The following is a 27,687-nucleotide window of genomic DNA, read 5'->3' as shown; positions in this document are numbered from 1 at the left end:
TTTCTGTTAAATTTACTGGTTTTGCGCCAAAAAATCTTGATTTTCTGTTAAACTAAAACCAAATCTGTATGGCAACACCGAACAGATATTTATCAAATGTCAAACAGCTGTTGTTCATCAATTAAAAACTATAAAGCACTAAGCTAGTTAAAGAAGAGAGCAGAGCGTACTAAATGAATTGGAAAATCTTAAAGATTATTGTAAAGAACAATTTAAATTTCAAACTCAAATTGGCGAGGGCGGCCGTCACAAACAGCTTTCCAATATTAAGGGGCATGGAAGTTTTATTTTTTCTTTAACTCAATTTTGGTTTTTTTAACCCTAACGATAGCAAATAATTAAAATATTAGTAGTAATAGTTTCCAAGAAAGTTAATTGTATATAAACTGAGTTTGAAAGAAGAAGTTTTTAATGTGAAACACTAAAAATGAGTTTGGAAAAAATCTTGGCTCTAGAGAGAAAAAAATTGAAGGAAGAGTATGCTCGCATAAAAAAGGCCATACGCCAAGAAGAAGATGGTTACGCTTTGGCGAAGGCGGGAAGCACACCTAGTGATTCTGAGGAGCCTGAAAGTTCGGCTGCCGTGCAAAGTACTCGAAATGAAACAATTTCTGGAGATCCCTTCGGACAATCCGTCGATGATCTTCAATTTAAAAATCAGTCTCTCAACTTGAAAGATTTTAACTTGAAGGCACAAAACGAAAAAAATTCTAAGTTAGCAAAATCCAACGCACGTCGGAAATATCAGGTAATATATACATAGATTAATATGTTGATTCTTCCGTCAAATAGATTTATGTTTGAAAAATCGTACTACCGTCTCACTAGAAACAGATTCATATTTCTTCAGCGAAAGATGAAAAGCATACAACATGAAATATCTTTAAGCTGTATTTGTCTGCTTTAGAAAATCCACTATATCCGCATAACAGTTTTGGCGAATTTGGGTATTGGGGCTTATACATCTGCAAATATACTTTTAAATTAATATAAACTGGATATTCATTTTTAATTTTTAAATTATTTTCTTGTTGTATGAATATTGCTAGATAGCTCCTACCTATGTAAAAGCATCAAGAGCATCAAGACTAACTTTTGCTATGAACGTAACGATTAAACTTGCCGCTGATGTATTTCCTTAGGCAGACTCGTGTAAACATCTCCCTAATTCTTTACCAATCTACGGCAGCACTATAATTGGAGCAATAATTTTAAATATATGCCGGGAATTTTATTTAAAAGGTGAAACATATCTATATAATATATGTAAGTGGTCTTTCGAATCGGTCTGCAGAATACTCCTACGTATCTACCTTCTTTCCGTTAGCAGCAAGAATCCATCGTAGCATATTAAGAAGGAGATTCAATGTTTAAGGAAATTTTATGAAAACATGTCTACTAGCAGTGAATACTTGATATATAACATGAAGTCAGGTTTGTATTTTTAAATATGAGTGAGCGAAAAAGATCATTTGACTTTTTAAAATTAATGGTACGCGAAAAGGATGTACAAAGCTCTCACGAAAGAGCTATGGATCGTTTTATTCTTTTACAAGACTTCATCTGTAGCTCGATTTAAAAGAAACCATGTTGACGTTCTATTGATGAGTTTCTATGTGTTATGTATGCAGCGTAACTTGTTGAAAAATTAAGACAATGTAAATTTTATGACGGTTATAAAAATTGAGATGTGAAACCCAAAACATAGGTAGTTCTTGCACAAAGGTTGACATTGAAAGCAGCCCAAAAGCACTTATCAAACCCCACGATTCATGTCGAACCTCTTTCTTTTCAAAAGCAAAAAAATTCTTAGAATAATAAGATTTAGTATTCAATTCGTATAAAAATCATTTATGCCTAGAAATGAAACAAATTGGTCTCGCCCGCTCAATATTATAGATTATCGAAATTTTACGTTTTTTTTATGCTTTAGAGTATTCTTAAGACTAACATGTAGTGAGTGCAATACTCAAATATAATTTGCTTTTTTTAAAGAAATCTTCCTGTCGTTTCAGATGTACACGTACGTTTACGAAAAAATCCATAATACACTTTGTTAATAGTCACGGAATTGTTTATCTACTTGCACTACAGATATTTATAGGTGCGGGCTAATAAGCTCTCTAAATATGGTGTTCTCTGCTTGATTGTAGTGCACATTAATTGTCAAATCAAAAATTTTCACATTATGAGAAATAATTAAACCGTAAATATTTATAAAAGCTTTATTCTTTCAAAAGTTTAGTTTAGTTGCTTTGAAACAGTCTCAAGGAAAGAATACTTGTTCTTCAAAAAAAAAAAAAATGCAATTAGGTAATAAAGTATATTACTCAATTGATTCAAAAGCAATTAGTTGTAATTAATAAAGTATTCGACATTAATTGGACACATATGTTTCTTGTGGATCATTCAATGCTTCCAACAACGCGAGCATTCGAGTGAAACGAGGATTTCTTAGGCGTAGACATATTTCTTACTATGCCGTCTCTTATCAACTATCTTCTTGTAATTGCCCTTGACCCATTTTAAAAATGTTGCTGTGAATTTCAAATAAAGAGTGCCTAAATCAACGTATGTAATAATTCTTTTATTGATGTTACTAACACGCACGATTTGTTATTTACTATGAATAACGGACAAACAATTTCTACAACGTTTGCGGATTAAATGTGTACTGTTACTTGATTTTCCGAAAAATGTATCATAGCTTTCTAATTGTTGTTAAGTTTTTGCTGCATCTTTGAAGCTTTACTGTTTGTGAAAAATCTATAAACGTATTTTGTTTTCTATTTTGTTTCTTCTGTATATTGCTATTGCTGGTCTGCTATCGAACAGGATGATATGGACCAATGGGTCTCAGATACATTTTTCTCATATTTTCCTGGTTTCAATAACGAATATCAGAAGCGTCAGAATTACTTGCAACAACAACAGAATGAAAATCATGAAAAATTAAAGAAATACCAGGTAAATTATTTACATCATATATGTTCTACTTTTAAAACCCTAAAGACAATTTTAATTAGATATTAAACGCTGAGTCTCGTACCGGAGCTAAGTTAAAATTAAGATCGAAAAAAATTCCCAATTCAGACTCGGACTTAAATATATGTTACGATCGCTCAATCGATTCTACTTGTTCTCGAAATGGCGCTAAATTGCAAGGAGCTGGCAAGAGTGAACTAAATCTAATAAATCAAACTGATACCACAAATAATCAAATACGCCCAGGATCAACTCGTTACAAGCTTTTGCAGGATTTACGTCATACGGATTTAGCAAATGTTACTACTAGTATACGTAATCGTCACCAGCAGACTGAGGTGAAGTAGGCATGCAATATACGAATACAAATAGAAACAATTCATTTTAATTAATTTGCTAGTTAATATCAGCGCGGAAGAAGGAATATCAACTCGAATTATTACACCAAATTGAGGAAAAACGACGTAATATACAGTTGCTAAAAGAGAAAGAGCAGCAACAAGAAGAAGCTTTAACAAGGTAAATATATTTTAGTCTTATTGAAAGGAAGCCTTCAAGTATTTTACAAAAATTAAATTTGATAGACGGTTACAAGAACAAATAAACACTATGAAATTGGAAGAGCAGCTAGAAAAAGAACATATTCGTGCTGAAAAGGTAAAAGAAACAAAAATTTATTAAATAATATTACTGATTGTCAGTTTTCTCTATTTTAAGGTACGCTTCGAAGCAGAACAAAATCGCCTTCAAAGACAATATATATTAACAAATATAGAGAAAGATTCAGATTTGCTTCAAAAGCCTGAAGATTTAATTAATTGCGGCAACGAAGCCAATAAAGAGAATTTTGTGTCATCCAACAAAAATAGAGTTTATCAATACTTTAGCAATTCCGCTCATCACCAATACCGTTATAATAAGCTATCGCCCTCAGAATCGATTAACGTCGAATTTGAAATTACCCATCCCGGGACAAGCAAAATTGAACAGCAATGCTCTCATTTAGTGGAAAAAATATGCCCAGTATGCGAAGGGCCATTAAAAACTTACGAAAATTTCTGTCTACGATGTCAAAAGAATTTGTCTTTGCATTTAAACACAATATCCGCGACAGTCTCTAATGAGAAAGGAGATAGTAATGAAGATGCGGATCAAAAATATGCTAGACTAAGCTATTCATTAATATGTGAAAAGTGTGATCGCTTTTATGCATTTTGTCCAAGTTGTTTAAACAAAAGCGATGTTTGTCGTGCTTGTCGCAGTCAAAGAAATATATGCATGAACTGCAGGCGTACTCTATGTTCTTTCTGCTTGGAGGAAGTGGCATGCGGAAAGGATACAGAGCAAACACATATTAATGAATCTGAAGAAGAAAAGGTATTACGCGGTTAAGATGAATGCCAGTTTTCTGAAAGTCATATTTACTTCTTTTTAGACTAAAATAAGAAATGCAGTTAAGCCATCTGAGGCATCCATACTTTGTTTTGAAGAAAATGATAACGGTAATGAAAATGAGTGTCACATTTTGACTTCGCCAAATAATATGAAAAATAACCTAAATATGGGAGAAAAACGTCCTTCATATTCTACAAATATAAAAAAAAATTCTATTTTTCACGACAATTACAATCCTGTCCTCTCTTTAACTAAAAGATCGAATGTCGATAGTCAAAATTCGAATGAAGTCAATTTAAACATTGACGTTTTGCGTCGAGATGTTGACAAAAGATTAACACGCTATGTAAAAAACTACGGCGATCTTGCCCTAAAATCTCGTGGAACGCAGACTACTACTCCGGATGTAAGGCGAGACGGCCGAGACGTTGTTCTAAAGAGTGAACAAAATCTGTCGATTCCACTATTAAGAGAAATGCCAAAAATGACGCGCAATGAGGCAGGAGATCTCTTCCAGAAAAATAACTCAACGCAATTGGAAAATCTAAATAAACGATGGGAGGTATTAACGCGAACGAGTCTAAGTTATCTCGCTACCGTAGTCTCACTGATTTTCATTTCAGATACCCGCCGTTCAAAAAACATCCATATCATCAACGTCACCTAATGTCCTGACGCAAGTAGGAACTATTCGGAAAGAATTGCAAGCGGATCTACTGTTTTTAGATAGGTGCTATTAAGATTTTAATTATTATTTTCCATGTAAGCACACAAAAGAAAAAAAAATGTTTTAATTACAATTCTAGTGAAAGCTGAATTACGAATAAATGTTAGGATTAATGGTTACGATTCCACTACTTTGTATTTTTCATTACATTCGCCTAAATACGAAGTGATGCCTGAACTTAGTAGCCCATAACCGAATCATTTCAAGTTTCATTAAGTTTTAAATATTTTTTTCTGCTTCGGGTTGTCGGATATACTGCTGAGAAAGTATAGTTGATTCAAATTTATCCAAATCAGTTAACTGAGGTACCTGAGGCAATTGTCAGACTTCTCCAAAATGGAGTCGTCAGTTCATTACCAATAAGTAGTTCATTGTTCTAACCATTACCAATGAATGAATTCTGCTTTTAACTGTATCCAAAGCTAAACTATATGTCAAACACAACTATATCAAAATCAACTATTTGGAAAGTGGGGTTACTTGCTAGCAAAGCAAATAAAAACAAAAAATGCGACGTCGCTTATTTCGCTAACTAACCGCAATCAAAAAATTGTAGCCAATAGTTATTTATTTCGCAGAAACTTTGCCGTTCTCCTCATTTCTTCCTTTACAAGTCACATATGGGTAAACTTAAATTGAATTTACTTTCAAATCAAACGACAGATGTATGGACAAATATAGTAAATATAGAACAATTGTAGTAAATTACTCACCATTAGTTTTCTTAGTTGGCAACATTTGGTTTTAGAATGATTTAATTGTCAATGAATAATATTAAGAATGAAAGGTTGTTGTCAACGCCGGTATTTGTGAAATAAAAATTTCCTAACATTCTTATCAATAAAAGCGGAGTTACATTTGCAAACAGTAAGCGGACCTGGTGGGATGGGACAGAAAGTATCTAGGAATGATTTTGAGTGGGTTGGCACTGAAGAGCCGCATGCTTCACGCCGAAAAATCATCTTGGAAAAGTATCCGCAAATTAAAAAACTATTTGGCTATGATCCAAAATTCAAATGGATAGCAGGCTCAATGGTGCTTACTCAAATATTAGCTTTATTGGTTGTAAAAGATTTTTCTTGGAAAATGTTAATCGCTGCTGCGTACTGCTTTGGTGGCATATTAAATCATTCACTTATGCTTGCCGTGCACGAAATTTCACATAACTTAGCCTTTGGACACAGTCGACCGATGCTCAATAGGATATTGGGTTTTATTTGCAATTTGCCAATTGGTTTACCAATGTCAATATCTTTTAGAAAATACCATTTAGAACATCACAGGTGAGTAATCATTTTATGAATTACTTATCTCACTATCTAATTGTGACATTTTTAAATATAAGAGTAAGAAGTTTACAGATATTCCTTATGAGAAAATGTTCTAGCTACGATTAGAGTCATATCGCCGCATACATTAAACTCATGATTAGAGATTATGTTTATTTCAAATTGAATACATGCACGTTGATTTATTTTAAAATATATGCATTTTTTTATGTTTACCAGGAACGGTTTCTAATTTAGTATTATAACCTTTTTTCATTAATATCTTTTTCATATGCGACTAAAAGCAACTATTTTCGTCGATTTTTTTTCAGATATCAAGGAGACGAAGTCGTGGATACGGACATACCAACTTTATTGGAAGCAAAATTGTTTAATTCTACTCTTGGTAAACTTGTGTGGGTTATATTGCAGCCCATATTTTATATTTTTCGCCCTTTAATCATCAATCCGAAGCCTCCGACGCACCTAGAAATAATAAATGTCATTATACAGCTGATTTTTAACATCTTGATTGTCTACTTCATTGGCTGGAAAGCCATGGTGTACTTGGTATTAGGTTCCATTCTGGCTATGGGTCTACATCCCGTCGCCGGCCACTTTATATCAGAGCATTATATGTTTGCTAAAGGCTTCGAGACCTATTCCTACTACGGGCCTCTCAACTGGATAACATTTAATGTGGGCTATCATAATGAACATCACGATTTTCCGGCTATACCGGGCTCTCGGCTACCGGAAGTGAAAAAAATTGCACCCGAGTTTTACGAGTCAATGCCACAACATAGCAGTTGGACGCGAGTACTATACGATTTCATTATGGATCCAGCAGTGGGCCCTTACGCCCGCATTAAACGACATCAAAAAGGACTTGAAACATAAGCATAACATGCAAAGTATTTTAATAACCTAATAATTTCTAAAACGTTATTTCTTAAATTAGCCAATTAAATTTACATACACCTTTGCTTTTTTTTTTTTTTTTGAAATTTCATGAATTGTGTGTACGTATTGTAATTAATGTTATTTATTTAATTTATATGATTGCTTCATTATTTATATCTTGTGTTAAATACACATCTAACATTTCAATTTCGTTTGCGTGACTAAAAAACTATATTGGTATTTCCATAAAGTAAAGCAAAATTCATAACAAGTTCCAAAGTTCATCTCAGTGTCTAAATAAAATAATGTGATAGGTAATGTGTTTTTTTTTTGGAATTTACAATAAGGGATACAACTTTGAATGACATGTTCAGAACGCTTTTGCGCTCTCGTTGTGAAAGTTGGTTTTTTACGACTTGAAACCAATACTTTAAGACTTAAATAAATATGTTTTATCATATCTATGTATTTATTTGTATGAATCGAAATTCCGAATTTCTTCTTTACTTACAGCCTAAAGATTTGAACGTGCTTATTGGTTCATTTCTCACCCGTTAATTAAACTTTTTGTTTTGTTTTCGTTTTAGGGTAAAACAAACCAAAACGATTGTTTTGCTTCCATATGCAAATACCGCAAACAAATTCCTTAGAGCATTGTAAATATTTCGAACGAAGCAATTACTAAATTTGATTTTGTTTTGAAGGATTAGAGAAACCAATGCCAAGAAAGTTACAATTGTCATACAATAACGAGAGGAATTTGAAAATGTTCCAGTATTTTCTTCGTAAAAATATTTTTTGAAGATTTGTTAGCTTTCTATCTTAGCTTGGGCTTGCAATTTATGTATTTGCCTGTGGAGGCATATTCAAACATTCCGTATTTGAAATCGTGCTTTGCACAATGCAGGCGGGATGTCCCTGTGGATTTGTAGGATATCCATACATTGTAAAACACAAGTCCACGGGGTAAAATAGTGCAACGTCCATCGTCCTTTGTGGGGCAGTATTGTCATTGTGGAGGTGGTTGGTAACGCGGACTGTGTACAGGAAATAGACATTTACCGCGTATGTTAAAACTGTAGCCAATCTTAAGACTCGAGCATTTTCTATTCAAAGGTAAAAAGATATCAGATGAGCATTCAATTGGAGTCAAGAATTCTACTTGCGAATTCGTATCTAAACTTCCGAAGACGCTAAATGAGGCAAGCTTACCCTGTAATCTGCACTCAATTTGAAAGTCGAAACTCATTTGACGATTGATCAAGCGTTCAACAATTAATCAAATTTTTGCATATCCTTCCAATTTTTATATATCGCCATCTAATCTACAAAATTGTGATCATCTGCTGAGACATCTTGTATCCATATACCAACGACAAACTAAGGGAGCCAAAACTCATCAGATCGTTTGCAAAACAACTAAACTTATTTAAAAAATGCGTTTTTTAAAGAATTTGAAACAAATTAATTTATACAAAATGAAAAATAAGTGCTTATGATACCGGAACAATCCGCTTGTGCTTGTTGCAGTAAGGAATGTACTGTACTGTATACAGTCTCTCTTTTGCCTACGCTTGGTGTGAATAATTACATTATCTATTGAAGAGATGTGACGCGTATAAATTAAGGTATCTGACGCAGGGGAAATACAGGAGCAGGTGTTGTACACATAAGATGACTGTAGTTTTACTCTAACAGCCACAAATTCCACCTCAATGGCAACATTGGTGATTTTAATTTGCCTGACTTTACGTAGCTTTTTATTGAGGATCTTGGTTATTTTACTTCTTTGTCGGTGCCATTAGCGCTATCCACTACCTTCTTCTAATGAGCTAGTAGTGGTTCCCAGCCGCAAAGCGACCATTACCTCACACCTGGCTTCTACAACGACGCCAGAAATGATTAAGGAGCATGTACAGCGGGATATGGTGGATGTATCTCGTAGCAGTCTCTTTTTCCATGCTATTGATTTGATCTTCCGGTCGACGAGCAATTCTGGTGAAAAAAACGCCTTAGTCAAAGAGCATGTTAATAGAAGGAAGGCAAAGGCTCCTGCTCAACTAGAGCGGGGGTAACGTTCCACTTTGGCGTCAAAAAACTCAAATACCAAAGTTCTTACAGTTTACCAGAATATTTAACACAAAGTTAAAGGGAACTCTGTTAAAATCGACTGGATTTGATTATCATCTTGTAATATTCATGGAAACTTGGCTGAAGCCCGGCAAGAATGATTGCGACATTTTTTCATCGGATTATCAGCAACTTCGATGTAATAGGATTCATAGAGCTGGCGGTGGAGTGTTGTTAGACAATACGACATTGCAATATGACGAAGTATGAAGTTTTTTGCAGCAAACTTTAATGAGGTGAACGTAAAACTAACATACGAGCAAAAACCCACTATAATGGGCTAGAGATAGAGACTATCATTAAACACCCTACATTTCCGTGCAGTTATTTATATAAAGAATTTTTTAAAATAAAGCGCCACAAGGGAAATGCTCGAAAAAGCGGCCTCACATGTCAGTGTAACAAATCTCATCAAATTGCGGCTTGTAGGTTAAACAGAAAAAAAATATGACTGACAAACAGAGAGTCATACTTAAATGGATTCAGAAAGTGATTCTGATTAGATCGGTAAAAGTTGAATCTATTTCAAGTTTTTCTGGATAAAGTTAAAATATCCTTTTACCACAAGTCGTATAGGGTATAAAATTATATTTTATTAAATACTTCAAACAAAATTTTTCGTTTTGGATTTTGAATTTGATTTGTGTAGGCCAATCGAAAATATGGCTTACATGTCCAGATAACAGAATTTTTTGGTTATTAGCAACACATTATATATGCGTATATATATATTTATATTTCAGGTGAAGAAAAAACTGAGGCCCATATGTTAAGCGTACATAGCAGGTTTTAAAGGCGTACATGATGGTGGAGAATTTTAGAGATAGTTTCGAGTGGACGTAAAGGTAAGGAAAGGTAAATAGACGCAATAAGTTAAAAAGGCAAATTGGCTTTTGTAATCAAGCAAATTACTTCCCCAAGACGGACATGGTTTTCTGCTGCAAAGGAATCAAGAAAGCCGTCATATAAACTGAAAGAGCGGACAGAGTTTCTAACGCTAACTAACCTGCGGCCTCTGAAGATGAGACGTAGCAGGAGTAATTGTTAAATATACTTCATCAATAACCGGAAGAAATCAATGCATAAAAAATGATAATGTCTAGTATTAGACGAATATCACTTTGTAATATGACGAAATCCAATTTAAGGTATAAGGTCGCATCTTTTTATAGGTATGCCAATCGGGAGAGATCGAGAGACTAAAAGCATATGGGTAGCATGGGTAACAGATAAAGGATGTCCTCGCGAAAGAATGACGCTTTACTCCCGTTCCACATTTATCGAGGCAGGACGCAAGCAAGAACTGAAAATTTAATTTTAATACCGAATATTTATTAAATTACTTTATTCTCCATCCTCCGTTAACCAAGCTACACAAGTAAGTAACAAAATAAATAAGCATTGCTTCTCAAATGTACGATCCAAGGAACCACGAGCGCGCAACACCAAAACTATTAATGGAATCTAATTTTCTAAATCCAAACTATGTCGTAAATCTTGGTGATTTTTTTACAAACAAGCTACGAATTGACAGAGAAATCTTTTGTGATTCCCAAATACGCGACTCCATTTTCCACTCGTTATCCACTTTCGCGGATAGGAGGATTTTATCGAATCGTATCGTATTCATTGTAACACTGCCTGATTTGTTTATCTTATAGTCGTTTACCAATGAGAGATATGTGAAAACTTCTCCTTCGCAAGCACACATTAAAGAAAGATCTTTCATTCCATTCAGATCGTCCGTAAAGTTAAATTGGCCTAAGTGCTTTCGCTGTTTATAGATCGACTGTTAGTGCATGCCATAAGCCTAGAAATTTGGAGCTCTCGCAAAAACGTATAAAGATTTTTTATGTTTTAACTGCGCCTCTACGTTGGCTCACTGTTGAAACTAAATATTGGAAAAAGCATTGAAAAAAATCAAATTCGTCGAAATGAAATTACTATTATATACATATTTAAGAAGAAGTTATAAGGATGAGAGTGTGAGCACTAACGTCCTTTTATATTATGAATTTTGTGCTACATGATGTCGATAAAAGTAAGTTATTAAAATATAAGTAAAAGTGATCAATAATAACGAAATAGTAGACAGAGTTTTCTTTTAAAAATTTATAAAAGGTGATCACTAATTTAGGAAAATCGAAAATAATTTTAAAAGACAACAAGTAAGAAAACTAAATTCGGTCGAGACGAAATCCAAATACCCTTCACATTTATCCTAAAAAACACAAAAACATGTAAGAAAATTAAATTCGTTCGGGACCGAATCTTTTGTACCCATTACCGCTTATCCCAAAAAAAAAACACAAAAGAAGTAGAAGAACAAAATTCTCATGCTTTATAATACGGAAGAGGCGTAGTTGATTTCTTCTATTTTCAAAAAAAAAAATAATTTATACAGTAGAATCATATGAGCGTCGCAGGCGTGCCCTTTGAAAAGTTTAGGTTAATTCCAAATTCTCCTGCAAATTTGTAGGCGATATCTCCATTTTCGCTAGGGGGGAATATTTACCACAAATAATACAAAGGTACGCAAACAGACAGGTGGACATACGAGCAGGCGGCCATGTTTAGGTGCATTCAAGATTTGAAAATGTCCAAGAGTATGCATACTTTGTAGGGTTTTTGAAGCTTGTTTCCGCCAATACCAACCTGCCTTCAAGAACTTCCAAGAGATTGTTTATAATAGACATTATACAGACGGATAGACGGACATATTTAAATCGATTTAGAATTTGATGCTGACCAAGAATGTACACATACATTTACGGCGCCTTTTCTTGGATCCATGTGTCAGCAAAAATAGCATAACAGGCTTAAAGCCTAACATAAGTAATTTGAAAAGACTTGAAATACTTGAATCATGCTTGTGTCCGATTAAAGTTCTCCAGCTCTTAGATATAGAAATTAAATTTAAAGAGCTGACGACACTGGACCTAGAGTGTTGTAAAAGGGCCGAGAAGCTCTCCGTTTCAACAATTTTAGACATGAGCGTATACTTTCCTGTTCTTGAAACTCTGTTATTTCAAGATTTGAGTTACGGCAGTAGTGTTCAACAACTACGTAGGAGATTTCAACGTCTGATTTTATTAGACTACGACATGTTTTTTAAAATTGAGAGCCTTAGAAAGCAAATAAAACGAAGCAATATGAACAGGAATATATAAAACGTATTTGTCGTATGGTAAAAGAATAAATAATAAAATGCTTTAGAAGCGAATGGTTTTACTTATGCTTACATTCCGGACTTCTAATAAATTGTATGTATACACTTTGTGGGGTCTCCGACGCTTCATTCTGGGCGTTGCAAGCGTTTTAACAAAATAAATATACTTCTCATCCTTCAGCGATAGGTATAAAAAGACAATGTGAGCATATTTTAGATATTTACCTTCGATGGACGGTTTCATATATTTTTAAAGCCAAAAAAGCACAGGCTTTTCTTTAATTAAACTTTTGACACAAAAAGAAATGAGTTGTGCAATTATAAGGCGATGAAATTCTTTTCTTTATTTTGGACTGAGCTGTATTGCAGAATCGTTACATTTGATAGATTCGTTGTGCGAATCCCACTAGAATAATATATTGTTTATCCCGAATTTTACTTACTTCATATAACGTCAAAATTCAAAGTGTCTAGGGAATCTGCCCGTGGCCCTCATACAGCAAACTCAAAAGTGGGAAATGCATTATATATTAACCGTACATATAGGTTTATTCGCTGAATCAATAATACAACAAGCGAATGCTTAGTTTCTTCTTCTTTTAATTGCTTTAAAGTCACCTGTCTTTGTTGGTCGACGGTAGTCTTTTTCGTTATTTAAGACTTCATTTCGCCTTAGGTAACTTGACTTTTTAGTATCATTGCTTTTAATGTTGCTATTAATATTTTAATAACCTGCAGCTCGGTATGTCTTCCGGAAGTAATCGAACCTAATATAAACAGCGGAAAATTTCCATAAATTTATGAATTTGTGGATTTAATCAAAACCGCATTATGCATTCGCTCGCCGTTTGGTTGCATTTGCTGATCTCGTAAACCGAATTTCGCCAAATCCAAAGCAAAGACACCTGATATTAGCCTAGTGAATTTGCAACACCCCGATATTTTGCTTTAAATATTAGCGGGAGCATTTCTATATAAAGCGGTTTTTTCACTTAATGGGCAATAAATGTGTATTGTCCTTTTTGTTTATACCGCTGGATATACAAAAAGCATAAGTTATATTCACTGTTCATGTTTGAAATTATAGATGGCAACGGTGCAAATTGTTTTCAGTCGAATCTTACCGACATTTCAATATTTTTACGATTCGCTATAAAATACTACATTTTTTTTTATTTTTCATTTACTTGTATAGAGAATTACACCAAAATAATTTTTCCGGTTATATATATATATATACATATACATACGTTTATATGTATATACATTTAAATATCCATATATACGTACATATACGAACGTATATACGAACGTATATATACGTGTATATATATATATGCATATATATACATATGTATATGTATATATATATATATACATACATGAATACATACACATATATATATATATATATAGGGGCATATTCACATATACATATGTTTAAATGGTTAAAATAATTTTTTACACAATATAAAGTTTACAGAGTGCGATTCATGATGTTGCTGTCGTGTGATTTTTTCGCACACATTTTACAAACGTCCTTCTTTCGACAATAATCATTAAAAATACAAATAAAGATGCTTCTTTCATACATGATTAAGTGATAGAATTATCAACTAATTAAGCATTTTAATATAAACTAAATATGTTAGAAAATGGTAAGAGATGCTTTGCAGTTTAAATAAAAAATAATTTTAGTAGCTCATAGACAGCAAATTATGTTGATTTCCGTGTTCGTCCAATGCTTGATGGATGCCTTGGAATTTTAAATTCCTTATCTCTGACTGGTAAATGATTATTAATATTTAAAACACTGTGTTTTCTTCTTCTTCTTTTTATAAATCTAATGTATGTGTATGTAAACGTAATAAACTACATATGGTGTGTACTTAAAGAGAAACAAAAATTCTTCTCTAGCGTCGTTTCTAATACGACATATTATTAATATCCGAAATAAGATTGTCGTGAATACAAGGAATAATCGATTTTAAAAAACTTTCGAAAATGTACATAAAAATTTAAAAGCAAAAAAAAAATTCAAACATAACTTTTTAGGTGTAACATAGACATAAACCTAGGAGTACAATTTGTAACAAGCAAAAACGATGAAATTAAATAAAAATGTCTGATGCAAAAGATTTAATAACATCTAATTATATTGATGTTAAATTATCGGGTTATTTGAGTGCGACTTTTTTGTTGAGTGCCGGAAGATGGTGGTGTCTCTTGTTCATCTTCATTAGTAACTACTGTTACACTTGTCATAGCCTTGGAGCAACGAATACAAATGTAATCATCGTCTGGATTTATTTCGCTGCGGTCTAGACCCACGCAAAACATGTGGAACCACTCATTGCAACCACCGTCACACTGCACCCAATCTACCTCTCTGCCAGTAGGCTTATGACAGCTTTCTGCACGGCATTCTTCTTCATCATCCTCCTGTTGCGTTAATTGAGCCCTCTGGGAATTCTTCTTTTGACCAGTAGATGAATTTATGTTCACTCCGCTATTATTGGCAATGCGTTTTCTTTGCTTTTTCGGCGTTGGTCCAATATTATTAACAGTTTGCAATCCGTTCCCGTTCGGTTGTTTGCTCGTGAGATTAATATTTTCCATATTAACGTCAATATGTTTCCCAGTGTCAGATTTTCTCGCAGATTTTTTTGTTGATGATGCGACAGGCAAGGTCGTTGTTATTGGGACAGTTTGTTTGGTAAGCGGCGCAATTTTTTTACGGGGTAATGGACATCCAGTACTTGAATCTAATGGTCGCCTTTTCTTTACTGCGATAATCGATGTACGTCCACTGACGCTCCCGCTATTACTATTACTGTTCGGACTACTTTGTACCAGCAGACTATCATTAGAGTCTTCAGCGGCGGAATTTATGCTTAAATCTGACTGACTTAAATGCTGTTGTTGTTGTTGTTTTCGGAGCAATTGTGTTTGTTCTACAAGAGCGATTGCTTCAGTGTTAGTGGTTGGTTGCATTGTTGAGAGAATGCGCCAAATTTCTTGGGATTCATCAAGTGACACCTCGAGCAGATCGCCTTCCATCATGAGCTCATCTAGATTATTAATTTCACTGTCCGATAACAGTTTATTAGGACGTATGCAGCTATCTGTACTACCATCTGCCTCAGCAGAAGTATTATCGTCTTCTTCATCATTACTGAAATTCTCTTCAACAATGTGCAAGCGGTCTTCATCTTCATCAGAATCTACATTTTCTGATCCTTCGTCTTTTGAGTTGCGTTGGCTGGTACGTCGAAATTTTCGTGTCTCTAAATTAAACCCTATGCTACCGCAGCTCTTTCGTTTTTGTTTAATACGGTGCTGCGACGAAATGATCGCCTCTAATGCCGCAGTTACATCTGGACTGGTCAAAGCCTTCCGAGCTCGATCTTGCCAATTCATAGCTCTCTCCGCAAGACACCGTAAAGCTTCATCTTCCGGCAGACGAATCGGTAATGTTTGTAAAGAAACGAGCAAAGGTAAAATTGTCTCTAGACGTGGTCTCTTAGAACGCACACAAGATGGACATAACCACTTTATTTTTAATGTATTTATAGAGTCACTCTGAACTGAAGGAGGGGATATGCAACCCTCATGAAACCAATCTCGACATAATTGACAATTATACATTATTCCGTGGAAAGAAGATTTGCATAAACAGTAATCATCTCGTGATGGATTCTTTGCCACGTTTTGACTCCTTAAACCACGCATTTCCACTAACTCTTTCTCTTCCGCTACTTTAAACGATTCAACTATTTGTGCAGGGTTCATTTCTTTTACAAAATCATCTTCAAAGGGTTTTTTCAAATCTGAATCAATAATAACGGGTTCAGAACGAGGCATTAACACCTCCAGCAACGTGTAGAATGTTTGCTTTTTAAGAAAAGCACGCTCTGTATTTTCTTTCCATTCATGAGCACTTTTTAAATGCCCTTGCATACGAACTAATTCTTCTAATTTTACCGGAATATTTTTGCCCCGCGCCACAATACCCTCCAAAGTATGACAATAAGGAAAATGATCGTTGGTTTGCAACTGCTCGACGGATTTCAGCCAATCTTTAGCCTTTCGTAAAGCGTCCTTTAACAAACCGTATGAGGGCACTTGTCCTTCAATATCCGTAGCTGTCTTCAGAAATTGATCTATTTCTATCAATTCATTTCTCTGTATTACGCAATTAAAATATCTAACCGCGCGAGTTTCCCACGCCTCAATTGAGGCACCAATCTCTTGCAGTTTTCTTATCTCTTTATCAATTACTGGGTCTGAAGGGGCTATATCGGTAGCATCGACATGTAAAAGATTTTTTATATCATCGTAGCTCAGTTTTGTACTCGCATTTCGTATACTTTGTGAACGCTTGTACCACTTTAACTGTTTTAAACGTATGTTTAGTTGATGTACTTGGTATAATTCAATTCGTAAAGAATTTCCTTCTGTAATAAGTGTTTCTAATTCAGATTCTTCAAGAGCATCCAAAGAGTGCCTCAACATTTGGTTAGCGCGCTCTTCAAATTGCTTGCCTAGTATTAAAAGTTCGCGGACAGAAGTTCCTTCTTCAATAATACAGCATAAATTATCAATTTCCTGTACAAACAGTTCCAGTTCTTCCATTGTAAGCTTGTATTGAGCAGCTTCCAAATTGTTATCAGAGCGTGTCCGGACCTAAAATAAAAGAGTGTTACGTTAGGAATATAGATATATGTATTAATGAATACTTTACTCTTACTTTATTGATACCGAGCTGCTGTATTACTGTAACGCACTTTTCAGCTTCCAGAACGGCAGCGTTTAAACGATCGATAAGAAGGGATGACGGAAATTTCTTCAATTCTGCCTCTTTGCATAACTCTTGTAATTCTTGTAATGTTACCGATGTCGGTGTGTTCGCGTCCACAATATCACGACATCGCGATAACCACTTTTCAAAACTTTGTGCTTTTGTTTTGAGCTTTTGCAACATTAGTGGCATTTCATCAAGCGTATAGCGATATAAAAGTGTGTGTTTTTCCGGAGGACAACCACATAGTACTATGTAATGCCGTAAGCAAACTATAGCTTTTGTGCACTCACAAGAAACAGCAGAAAGGAAACACGTTGTATTACACTCCTGACAATGGCGCTCGTCGTCTGGTATAAGTTCGAATGCTTTTCGTTCTGCGCGTGTAACACCCCATTCTAGTAAAGATTTACGTAATTTCTTTTCTGAATCTACCATCTCAGCCATGTCAATATAACATGCTGTTGCAATGCCGAACGTAAGTTTGGCTGGTTCTAAAGCCATTTTGCAAACAAGTTCATCGTGTGAGAAAACACAGAAACGACGCAACATAGAATAATGGTTTACGCATTCACGTCCCATTTTCAACCAATCAGCTGGAGCAAAGTTTACCGCTTCGGCAAAGTTATAACCCTGATTGAAGCCTGCGTGGTAAGCGCGGGGAAAGGTAATAACGAATTCGCCAGCATTTTGATCCGTTCGGTATACTGGAACACCATTATTCATTAAAATATTGGGGTTCATTATAGTCACCAATTGATGTAACAAATCTGGTTGTGAAGCAAATAGCTCAGGAGCTGCTTGCTTCATGGTCTCCTCAAATTGTTCAGCACAACTTCCAGGAACTCCGTACCAAGTTTTTGGCTCACCCCAATGCAAATAATTGATAGAATAACTCCAGTGATCTTCGTTATGCCAGCAGAATGCTGCGAAACACATGCCGACATACATCCATGGAGCATTCATGCCACTAATGTCAGCGTTTATATGTCCCAAAATAGAATCTTCTAATAAGGGAAGGTTGTTTAAATTCCAACTGGATTCAGCATACTCTTGATCTCCAGGCAAGAGATAAAGAGAACTTTTAGTTGGAAACCCTGAACCGTGATCCATTGTATGTAAATCTGCTCCATATTCCACTGTAACATCTTCATCAATGGAAGACACAATTCGCCAAAATTCACGTTCTACTAAGTCGGTAGGAACTAGGTGAACCGGTTTTCGAAAGTAGTCCATTTTAAATTGATCAGCCATTTGTCCGAACTGTTGCAACGTGTATTCACGTTCAGCTTGTTCGAATCCGAAGGCTTCTGTAGGCTTGCTAACTTCCTCTACAACACAACGCGGGCAAAGCCATTCGCCTAAAATATAAAGTAACAATGATTAGAAGTAAAACGTTTTGAAACGATAAGCAAACCTTTCGGTATACAAGATAATGGTGGCAATAGACAGAATGTATGATATGAATCATCGCAACCATCACATAATAACATTGACTCTTCGACATCGCCACGGTTGCAAATATGGCAAATATATTTCATCAGTGGATCGACCACAGTGGAATCTGAACCTTTCTTCTGCGTTGCATTCGGAATCATGTTTCCATTACTTCGGTTTTCCGTTGTAGTTACAGGAGCGGACGAATTAAATGAATTCATTAAATCGCGCTTAAAGTCTTCCTTTGACTCTGTTTTAATTATTCTGTTTCCGCTTAAACCGCAACTGGCATTGGAGTTAGCAAAACGTTTGGAACGTCGAGCATTATTTTCATTGGGAGGAGCGATTTGTTGACGTGTAGGTATTTCATGAGCTTTATAATCAGTACCGTCTTCTAGCTTTATTTCAGCGTTAGAGGATGCAGTACCAGTCACGGAACCCAACACTTTACCCGATGTGTATACCTCAAAAGGATGTAATATACGTTCATAATGTGCCTTGAGTGTAGCACCAACACTCTTACTAGACGGGTATGACATGCGGTTAGCGACTTTAGCCCATTTACGTTCCCTCGTTGTCTGTTCCATACCACCTTCCTCCTGCACGATGCGGTGTAATGTATATAAGTCGAGGGCTTTGCGTTCAACCATCGGTATTTTAAGTGAAGAACCTTGCAATTCCCAAAACTTTGCGATCTGATCCAGAAAATTTAATTTTACACGAGTTTTGGCTTCCAATTCATTCAGGCGTTGCACGCGAGGAGTGAATTTTAATTTATCTACATCTACGGCAAATGGTGGAGACCAGGACTCTGGTGGCAATATTTTAGCAATACCACATTTCTCTGCTATAGGTCGTATCTTACTAATATATGCGAGAGGACTTTTGAATTCCTCTGAAGTGGGTCGAAAAACTGGACACTCAAGCGGCGTATCAAAATGGAATTCTTCCGTTTTACTCATATCGAAGGAGCTAGAGCTATGGGGTTGAAAATGAATTTTCTCTTTCCGACTTGCTACGGTCGGTTGTGGGCAACTGTTATGATATTTTTTGCTGGCGCTAGGCTTTTCGTCGGAGTTACCACTAATGTTTCCTGTATTCAGACTCGTATCGTAAGTGGAGTTAACTCTTTCCACAACTGAACCATTTTTTTTATGTGCTGATTCATTGCCACTAACGTTACCATTTGTAGATGTTCTAGTTCTTAGACGTCTGACAGGTGTTACTGTACCGTTTGGGGTGGTTGAGGAAGTTGAACCAGCGGGGCTATTAATGGCGCTACTGTTATTGTCAACAGTGGTTTTATTTGACATTATTTGCTCACGGTTTTCTAATAAAATGTTAAATTATCTATTAATATATTTTTCTAAAATTTTTTAGTTAGTTCAAAATCATTTATAATAAATTAATTATCGCGAAAAATTAATGATAATATACTCGTAACACCTCCCCTACTAGAGAAATATTCTATTATTTAAGCTATACGAAAATATTACTTTCAAGCAAAGTCAATTCTTCTTATGTGTACGTAATTAGGTTCTTAGCATAACTTATATAACAAATCTAATTCGTATGTTGAGGTTAGTATTCGAAAATTTGAACTTAAGATAACCTCTACAAGGATTACAAAACAATAAGCTATATTCGCTGCGCACTTCCAAGCTACACTTACGAAAATGGGATTTACTTCCTAGTTTTTACCATATCAAATTTTCTGCCCACCCTATCTACCTTTTGTTGGGTAATTGTTAAAAAAAAATGTAAAACTTGGAAATAAGTATACACTCACTTTTTGACGGTGGATAAAGAATAGCTGTATATTTTAGTTATGTGTCAAAACAGTTAAATGGGCAAGCTAGCTTTCCCTATGTTACGAACACTTTTGCAAATCAAATTTTTGTAAATGTAATGCCTTTTGATACCCACTGTCTAAAATTGATTGTATATTAATTTCGCCATTTTCTTTTTAGCACCCACATGTGCACAAATGTATAAACATACAATATAATAAAAAATTTAACTTAAATAAAAGCCAATAATTTCCTCTATATATTCACCAGTCGCAGACAATGGCTTGGTATTTTGCACAAAATTTACTGGAACCACTAAATGATTACTGTCGTAATCGAACACGCAGCATATTAAAGTTTAGAAATTTCTTTTAAAAGCGAATGAAGCTTCGATTTTTTTTCGGTTTTGCCTTAAGCTGGTCTACGTGCCAACAGATTTTCTAAAGTGTTTTTCAGCTACTTTCAATAATGAAAATGTTCTATTCTACAACTTGTAGAGATCTGCACAATAATATACTAAGAAAGAAAACTTCTCGAATTTATCCATTAGGAGTATTATTTGCTTTACTTGGAAAGCGATCACCATACTTTCACGGCAGTGTAAAATGAGAGTTGCTCCTGCTAGAGCAGATTTTCTTACGTTCAATTACAATATTTTTTTTATTTAATTTCGTTTACTTTCCATCAAATGGAGGAAAATTACCATCAGACAACATCACTTTTTAACTTATCATTTTACTTCAGGTAATTATGCAAACCGTTTTATTTTCTGATAGCCCCACCGGAACAATTAAGCACATAAAAAATAATGAATGGTGCAAAAACTTCATATAATTTAAACTTTTCAATAGGAAATCTCTTTTACATGGTTGGGGATGTGCGCAAGTGCAAACAGAGAGCATTCATTTGACGCTATTGTTTTTTTTCTAATGTAATTTTTAAAAAATAATAATTAAAAAATTGTAAAAACAGTATTAACAACCTTTCGAAACCTAAAAATTTAAATAAATATTTAAATAGAAATGAGAGCTTATATTAAGAGTATACCATAAACGTGCGTAGTTATTGAAAATCATACAAAATGAGAGTAAAAGAAGCCAGAAGCCATATTGCTAAAACGAAAGAAATTTGCCAAACGAATGACGAACAAATTGCAATCGAAATTCACGAAGGCAAAAATTAAAAGAAGGATGCTCTCCGAAGGGCCTGCGGCCTGCCTATTGAATCTATGTTGAACGCAGATTGGTCATTCGAATAATAATTTCAGTAAAATATATTTTTATCCTAGCTTTTTAACACTCCCTAATAGCTAACATTCCTGATAAAAGAAACTATATCAACCATTAAAGCGCTACATACATGAAAAGTTATACCCAATACTTTTCTTAATTACTTTAGATCTGTAAATCGGCTTAATTTAGCGCCACCCATTTTCTTTCTGAGACGATTAATTGTTCGAAGTGAACTTTAATACATATATTTATGTACACGAAATAATGCAAAACTTTTTTATTTTGTGTTTAAAAGATACGGAAGAGTTCACTTTAATTTTGGAAAAAATAAGGATTTGAGTTCTAATATACTAAAATATAGTAATTTTACTTTCTTGAGAAACACACGAATATGAAAACCAAACCAAACTGACCGTCAGAAACATCACGTACATATACATTTATTTTCTCGAATACAACAGCTTTGTCGTCAATGCACGCATTTATACAAATAAGGCACTCTTTATGCACTTTTTATTCGCGAATATTTTTGCCTTTTATAAAGCAGTTAAAAATTTTCACATCAATATGTTGCTGGTAATAGATAATTATTAGATTAAGAAACAATGATTGAATTTTTGCAAAAATTAAATGTATCCACCAGCAAATCAGGTACAGTACGTTTTTGCATAATTACCAAATTCTTTTAATGCACAAACTTAATACAAAGCGTGGATATCTATATTCACATTAGAGATCATCCATTGTTATGAACTATTATTATACCTGATATCAAGTTAATATAACTTTGGTTTTATGTACTCTTTTTCGATTTTTCTTTTTGTTTTTTTTTTTTGAAATTTTCACTTTTTCTGCTAACGACACAGGTAATACATTTTATGCACTTCGCATTATACGTCGCTGTATTGTCTTCATATTCATATGGTAAATCAATAATCTACGAAGTCTTAGCAAGATATTTCTTTTAATAAACGTATTGTTCATTTTTTAGAAACATGTATACATATAATTTCCAAAAATCGTGGGGTTCATCTATATTCCCTAGGAAAACTTTTACGACGTTGTCAGAATTAATGTTTGCAATCATTTGCTATCTGACGTAGCTTTTAAATCACGCATATATCTACACGTTCGTTGTAAACGATTTTTCACCCAATTTTTGCAAAGCCTTAGAGCGATTTTTATTTTCCATTAACGATGCAATTGTACTCTTGAACCAAAATTGTATTATTTTATTCAATATATCGACTCCTTTTACACGAACGCACAGTTCTCACTCTAGTGGCGTAAATATAACGATTAATGAAAATGTGAATATTTTTGCTATCTTGCCGTCGATTACTCTCAAATACAATAAGTACTTTATTGTCTTATGAATTGCAGTAGTTCCAAAATGATTTTTTTTTATTTAAAATGCAGTTTATTTGTATAAGGACATGTCTGAAAAAATAGCTTTTTTTTTCTTTCAACCTAGAATTTATATTACAAAATTATATTTACAAAGAATTTTATATTTGTTCATTATTAAAGAAAATGCGATCTTTTCCAATTCAACTCTATATTCAAATCTTAAGCGATATCAATAAATTCACATATGTTCCCTTTATTTACTGATGAGCTTAATTAAATTTGTTCTCATCCGAGCTTTTCCCCAATTTTGTAAAACATACATGTGCTTAGCGATATATCGCTATATATAGAAATTGGTCATATATTAGTTGAAACCACTTCTAAATGAGTCGTATTTCAACTTTGAATTCTTAGAAAACAGATTCCATGTAGTTGAACGATATTTTTTGACACGGGATGGTAGACTCCTATTGAAGCTGCTATGGTAGAAATTCCAAAGATGATAAAAGTGGGTAACTCTCATATAGCATAAATGAATTTTATCGTATGTACTTTTATTTTATTATCCAGCGTTGTATATTTTTTGCACTCGGTGAAGAAATTTTTTAGGTGGCCTGAGATTTTGAGTTACTTTCTATGGAGAGTAATTAGAACATTTTCTTCTTCTTAACGTTTATATTTTTCTAGCGAAATAACGTAATAAACATTCAGAAATTTATAATTTTTGAACCTGAAGCATTTAATAACTTTCATTAGATGAAACATTAAACAGAAAGCGAGGCAAAAATGATACGGTGTTTATTTGATTCATTGTTTACAAAAAACTAATGAAAAAAGTAAGTTTTATGTTTTTGCAACACGGCATATATATATAAGTACATAAAAAAGCAGTTTGTTAACGAAAAGTTGAACTGAAGACAATGAAATTCATCTGTGCATTTTCGAGCAGATTATAAAAACTTTAAGTACCATTTTTATATTAACTTTATTGGACTTCCCATAAATAATTAACAATATTTAAACCTTTTTATAGTTAATATTAGCCGTGTCGGGACCTTGTAAAACTAAGCACCCAGTAATGTATTAAAATACTTAAAATTTATAAATTGACATTTCATTCCAAGTTGCATGCTTTTAATCTAATCGATTACTTTGGACATGTACTTAGGCATTCAAATTCAACGTATACTGGATTTACTGAGAAAATTTTCGTTTAATTTTTCGCCTTAAATGTAATTTAAAAAAAGGTCAATTTTTTCTGAACTTTCAAAGTAAAAATTAAATTCGTTCTAATCGTTAGCTGCGCGAATAAAACGTTTCTTTCCTAATTTCATAGCTCTGCTTTTGGCCATATGAGTCACTAACATGTAAGATCCGGGCAATAAGAAACCAAGTAAATATATCTTTAGAAACGTGGGCATATCAAATGCGAAATTAAATTGATTAGGCATTTCTACAGAAAACCGCTTTGTTTCTTCAAAATATGGTATGTTCCGCAGTATGATAATGCCTTCGCAAAGAATGCCCATTGGATACAGTGGGATCCAAATAGTGTATCGCATCCAAGTCAAGAAAGCTAGCGGCATCTTGGCAATTGCCGTAAGATAGTATGGATAACTAAAATTGCAAAAGATGTTATTACTTATGTTATAAGTGATGATATATGTGCTTACCGAATTACTTCCACTAGAGACCAGATGATAAAGAGGTAAAATACTACTGGTTTTGTTTGCATACGTTCTTCCCATTCAATCATGAGGAAAAGTACAAAGTTTCGTCCCATTACTTGCGCCAGGGGTATAAGTGGACTTCCCTTAGTATAGCCAAATATTGGGTGGAGAACTTCTAAGAATTGTAGTAATTGCACAAATTTCATGGCATTTCCAACGTATTCATAAGTTTTAGATATGACGTCAGGACCATCACGATAATATAGAATACATATTACGCACAATATATATAGATAACCAATAAACTGCGCGAAATTGTAGAATACCATATAAACAGTTTTTGTACTTTCTGTAAAATGTATATTAAGAAGAAAATTAAATTTGAAAAATATGAGAATATGACACCTTTTATATAGCCAATTTCTTCCTTTTGCAAACGTTCATATTCTCTGTAGTAATCTTGACGAATGTCACGTGGCTTTTCATCCAACCTATCATCTTCGATATGCCATCTATCAAAATCGATTTTTAGCCAATGAGGTTTTTGAGGAGTAGCTACTAGTCGAGGCCACCAACTTTTTTCACTTTTTTTGATAATACATTCAATTTTACTGTCGATAACCCGGAAATAGCTTTCCTTGTAATGAAAATACAAGAACATATACTTAGCTAGCCACATTAATTTTTGCATTGTATTTCTCGTCTCAACAATTAACATAAATTAATCATAAATTTAGTGATGACCTTTGATCTTTTTTTTAACCTAATCTAAACAGTTTAATTTATTTCTTAGAACAGAATTATACTTCAATTGTGAAAAGCAAAATATCTACCCTTAAAATAAAATTAACCAATTTTGTGAAACTTTTAATAAAACCTACTCACCTCACTATTAATTAAAGCATAGAATTCTATGTAAAATTGATACTCGTTCAAGCCTCTTGCTCCATATCCTTTAGCTTTGAAATTCAAAGCGTTAGACGTAAACTCTATATGTAGGCCCTAAGAGAAAACGTATGAATAAATATAAGCATTAAGTGTAAATAGTGCCTTTTCCTTACTTTAGCGTCCTTTAGTTCAATTTTTAAAGTAATTTGTTTTTCCGTTTGGGCCCAATAAACAAATGGACTCAGCTGTTGGAGAATGCTTTTAGAATTTGAGTAGTTTGCCTGCATTATTTCCAATTTTTGTTGTGGTTGATCTTTTAGCGTCATACTTATTTTATTTTTCAAGTCCGGCATTCTTTTACTGAATACTTAAATCATTTTTAAGAGCAAGTTAAGTAAATTAATTCTGCTGAACTGAAATTAATGCTTTTTAATCAGATCGCCTGTTTTACGCACAGCAGTGTTGCCAAAATTTCGTTTATTGTTGCGTAAATATAATAGGAACTCGTTTATGAAATATATTCTTGCATTGCATGGTTAAGGCAGTTTGGGGACTTGATATTATAATAGGGATACGATTTAACATCTTATAAAATTGGCCGTGCATTTTTCAATACAGACTTCTTTGCACATTGTAAGTTTTTTGTACGTTTCTTGAAATAGATTCAATTGCACTAAGTACACGAACATATGGAATATGTGTTAGAAACAAGAGAATTTATAAGATGGTTGCGAACAAAATAACTGCATTTGCTTAATTATGCTACAGAAAGTTTTATTATGCAACAGAATATCAAAACATAAGCTATTTGTATGAGTTTGCTCGTAACTAAACATACACCTTACGTTGCATTGCTGCAGCAATGTATGTAGATGGATTTGCATTGAAATCGTATAGATCTTCCAAAAACTACAAGAATAGTCATTTACGTTTGATAATAATATTACAATATTATATAAATATTATATTGTATTAATTATTGTTAACTTATGCTTGCTTATGCTTGCTTATGCTTGCACATTGCCTCACTGTAGCAATCTGTTTACCGCTTTAAAAGCATATTTTCTCTTCACCTTTTCATAAGTTCGCCTTTCATTTTATTAATCTATTCGTATGGACTTAAACAGTTTTGTTGCCTCAAATAAAAAGTTTTATTTATTCAGTTTTTGTTTTGTTTATATTTGTAGGTAAACAATTATCAGCCCCTTTATTTAAGGTAAGTTATTAAAATTATTAATCGATTCAGCATGTTGCAAAGTTTTGAATATATTTCGGAAATAAAAAATATATACTATGGAATTGCTCTCAAACGTGTTTTTACATAGTTAATCTTTTATCTTCAATATATATAAAATAGCAATTTGTAAAAATTATGCTCAATTCGTCTATAGTTAGAAAGCACATTCATGTTATTTATATGTATTGTAAGCAAATGGAAGAAATTTTAACTTGAAAAGAATTGAAAAAAGTGTATTTTTTCTTATTTATTCATTCCAATTATATGAGGTTCACAACGAGAAATTGTGAATAGAAATTGTGTTTTTATCGTGTTCTTTTAACTTTATTAATTGATTATCTCAAGGCATCCTTGTTCGGTTAAGACCATATGTTTGAAAGAAGAAAAATTGAATATGGTAACCCCGACATTTACTATAGAGATAGTGTAGCGTTAAATGTACCCAAACAGACTGATGTAAATACGTAAAATTGATTATTTGATAAGATGTGAAATATTTTTAGTAAGTCAATAACCTACATACAACCGTTCATAAGCGATGGGCTTTGATGTTCAGACTTACAAAGAAAACTATCCCTTTTAGTTTATTCCTAAATCGTTAAAGAATTGAATAGAATTGAGCAATATGCATTAATCGTTAACCCGTTGGCGTAAATGACGTCTGTAGACGGCCATTGCGTATGCTTGTTGATGCACACGATTTCT

At 33.7% G+C, this 27,687-nt stretch overlaps 4 protein-coding genes across 15 annotated transcripts; 2 read left to right on the top strand and 2 right to left on the bottom strand.

The window, feature by feature from the left end:
- Positions 1-119: 119 nt before the first annotated feature.
- On the top strand, positions 120-5,135 carry LOC119633886. 7 transcript variants are annotated; one of them, XM_038027692.1, is made up of 10 exons: positions 659-748; positions 1,050-1,266; positions 1,331-1,434; positions 2,836-2,967; positions 3,027-3,323; positions 3,386-3,504; positions 3,570-3,642; positions 3,703-4,362; positions 4,421-4,942; positions 5,004-5,135. In XM_038027692.1, the coding sequence occupies exons 4-10, from the start codon at positions 2,842-2,844 to the stop codon at positions 5,118-5,120; spliced, it is 1,914 nt and encodes a 637-aa protein (XP_037883620.1). In that variant the 5' UTR covers positions 659-748; positions 1,050-1,266; positions 1,331-1,434; positions 2,836-2,841; the 3' UTR covers positions 5,121-5,135. The 7 variants fall into 7 exon arrangements, with proteins under 7 accessions (XP_037883615.1, XP_037883622.1, XP_037883620.1 ...); XM_038027689.1 differs by having other exon boundaries at positions 1,328-1,434; XM_038027690.1 differs by adding an exon at positions 2,016-2,571 and having other exon boundaries at positions 1,050-1,434.
- Positions 5,136-5,870: 735 nt separating this feature from the next.
- On the top strand, positions 5,871-7,596 carry LOC119633406 (sphingolipid delta(4)-desaturase DES1). The gene is made up of 2 exons (XM_038026949.1): positions 5,871-6,390; positions 6,708-7,596. The coding sequence occupies exons 1-2, from the start codon at positions 5,993-5,995 to the stop codon at positions 7,273-7,275; spliced, it is 966 nt and encodes a 321-aa protein (XP_037882877.1). The 5' UTR covers positions 5,871-5,992; the 3' UTR covers positions 7,276-7,596.
- Positions 7,597-14,021: 6,425 nt separating this feature from the next.
- LOC119633166 (lysine-specific demethylase lid) lies at positions 14,022-23,104 on the bottom strand. 6 transcript variants are annotated; one of them, XM_038026513.1, is made up of 4 exons: positions 22,251-23,104; positions 18,796-20,145; positions 17,328-18,739; positions 14,022-17,263 (listed from the first exon to the last, which is right to left on the bottom strand). In XM_038026513.1, the coding sequence occupies exons 2-4, from the start codon at positions 20,126-20,128 to the stop codon at positions 14,747-14,749; spliced, it is 5,262 nt and encodes a 1,753-aa protein (XP_037882441.1). In that variant the 5' UTR covers positions 20,129-20,145; positions 22,251-23,104; the 3' UTR covers positions 14,022-14,746. The 6 variants fall into 6 exon arrangements, with proteins under 6 accessions (XP_037882441.1, XP_037882442.1, XP_037882443.1 ...); XM_038026514.1 differs by having other exon boundaries at positions 22,270-23,104; XM_038026515.1 differs by having other exon boundaries at positions 22,514-23,104.
- Positions 23,105-24,200: 1,096 nt separating this feature from the next.
- Positions 24,201-26,269, bottom strand: LOC119634261 (very-long-chain (3R)-3-hydroxyacyl-CoA dehydratase 3). Its single transcript, XM_038028339.1, has 5 exons — positions 25,919-26,269; positions 25,743-25,859; positions 25,263-25,494; positions 24,861-25,206; positions 24,201-24,804 (listed from the first exon to the last, which is right to left on the bottom strand). Exons 1-5 carry the CDS (start codon positions 26,096-26,098, stop codon positions 24,477-24,479), a joined length of 1,203 nt encoding a protein of 400 aa, XP_037884267.1. The 5' UTR covers positions 26,099-26,269; the 3' UTR covers positions 24,201-24,476.
- Between the last annotated feature and the right edge of the window lie 1,418 nt (positions 26,270-27,687).

Source organism: Glossina fuscipes, unplaced genomic scaffold (genome assembly GCF_014805625.2).
Source record: "Glossina fuscipes isolate IAEA_lab_2018 unplaced genomic scaffold, Yale_Gfus_2 2, whole genome shotgun sequence".
NCBI classification, from domain to species: Eukaryota; Metazoa; Arthropoda; class Insecta; order Diptera; family Glossinidae; genus Glossina; species Glossina fuscipes.
The sequence above is the reverse complement of the archived record's forward strand: the minus strand, read 5'-3'. Positions and strand labels throughout refer to the sequence as shown.

Bases quoted from the DNA above. Each gene is read 5' to 3' on its own strand.
- LOC119633886 (XM_038027687.1), top strand. From the start codon at position 428: ATGAGTTTGGAAAAAATCTTGGCTCTAGAGAGAAAAAAATTGAAGGAA. The intron at 2,968-3,026 runs GTAAATTATTTA...AATTTTAATTAG, and splicing joins AAAAATTAAAGAAATACCAG to ATATTAAACGCTGAGTCTCG. The intron at 3,505-3,569 runs GTAAATATATTT...TAAATTTGATAG, and splicing joins CAAGAAGAAGCTTTAACAAG to ACGGTTACAAGAACAAATAA.
- LOC119633406 (XM_038026949.1), top strand. From the start codon at position 5,993: ATGGGACAGAAAGTATCTAGGAATGATTTTGAGTGGGTTGGCACTGAA. The intron at 6,391-6,707 runs GTGAGTAATCAT...ATTTTTTTTCAG, and splicing joins TACCATTTAGAACATCACAG to ATATCAAGGAGACGAAGTCG.
- LOC119633166 (XM_038026512.1), bottom strand. The intron at 18,740-18,795 runs GTTTGCTTATCG...TTTATATTTTAG, and splicing joins ATTATCTTGTATACCGAAAG to GCGAATGGCTTTGCCCGCGT. The intron at 17,264-17,327 runs GTAAGAGTAAAG...CTTTTATTTTAG, and splicing joins AGCAGCTCGGTATCAATAAA to GTCCGGACACGCTCTGATAA.
- LOC119634261 (XM_038028339.1), bottom strand. From the start codon at position 26,098: ATGCCGGACTTGAAAAATAAAATAAGTATGACGCTAAAAGATCAACCA. The intron at 25,495-25,742 runs GTGAGTAGGTTT...TTTCATTACAAG, and splicing joins ATGCTTTAATTAATAGTGAG to GAAAGCTATTTCCGGGTTAT. The intron at 24,805-24,860 runs GTAAGCACATAT...TTGCAATTTTAG, and splicing joins TCTCTAGTGGAAGTAATTCG to TTATCCATACTATCTTACGG.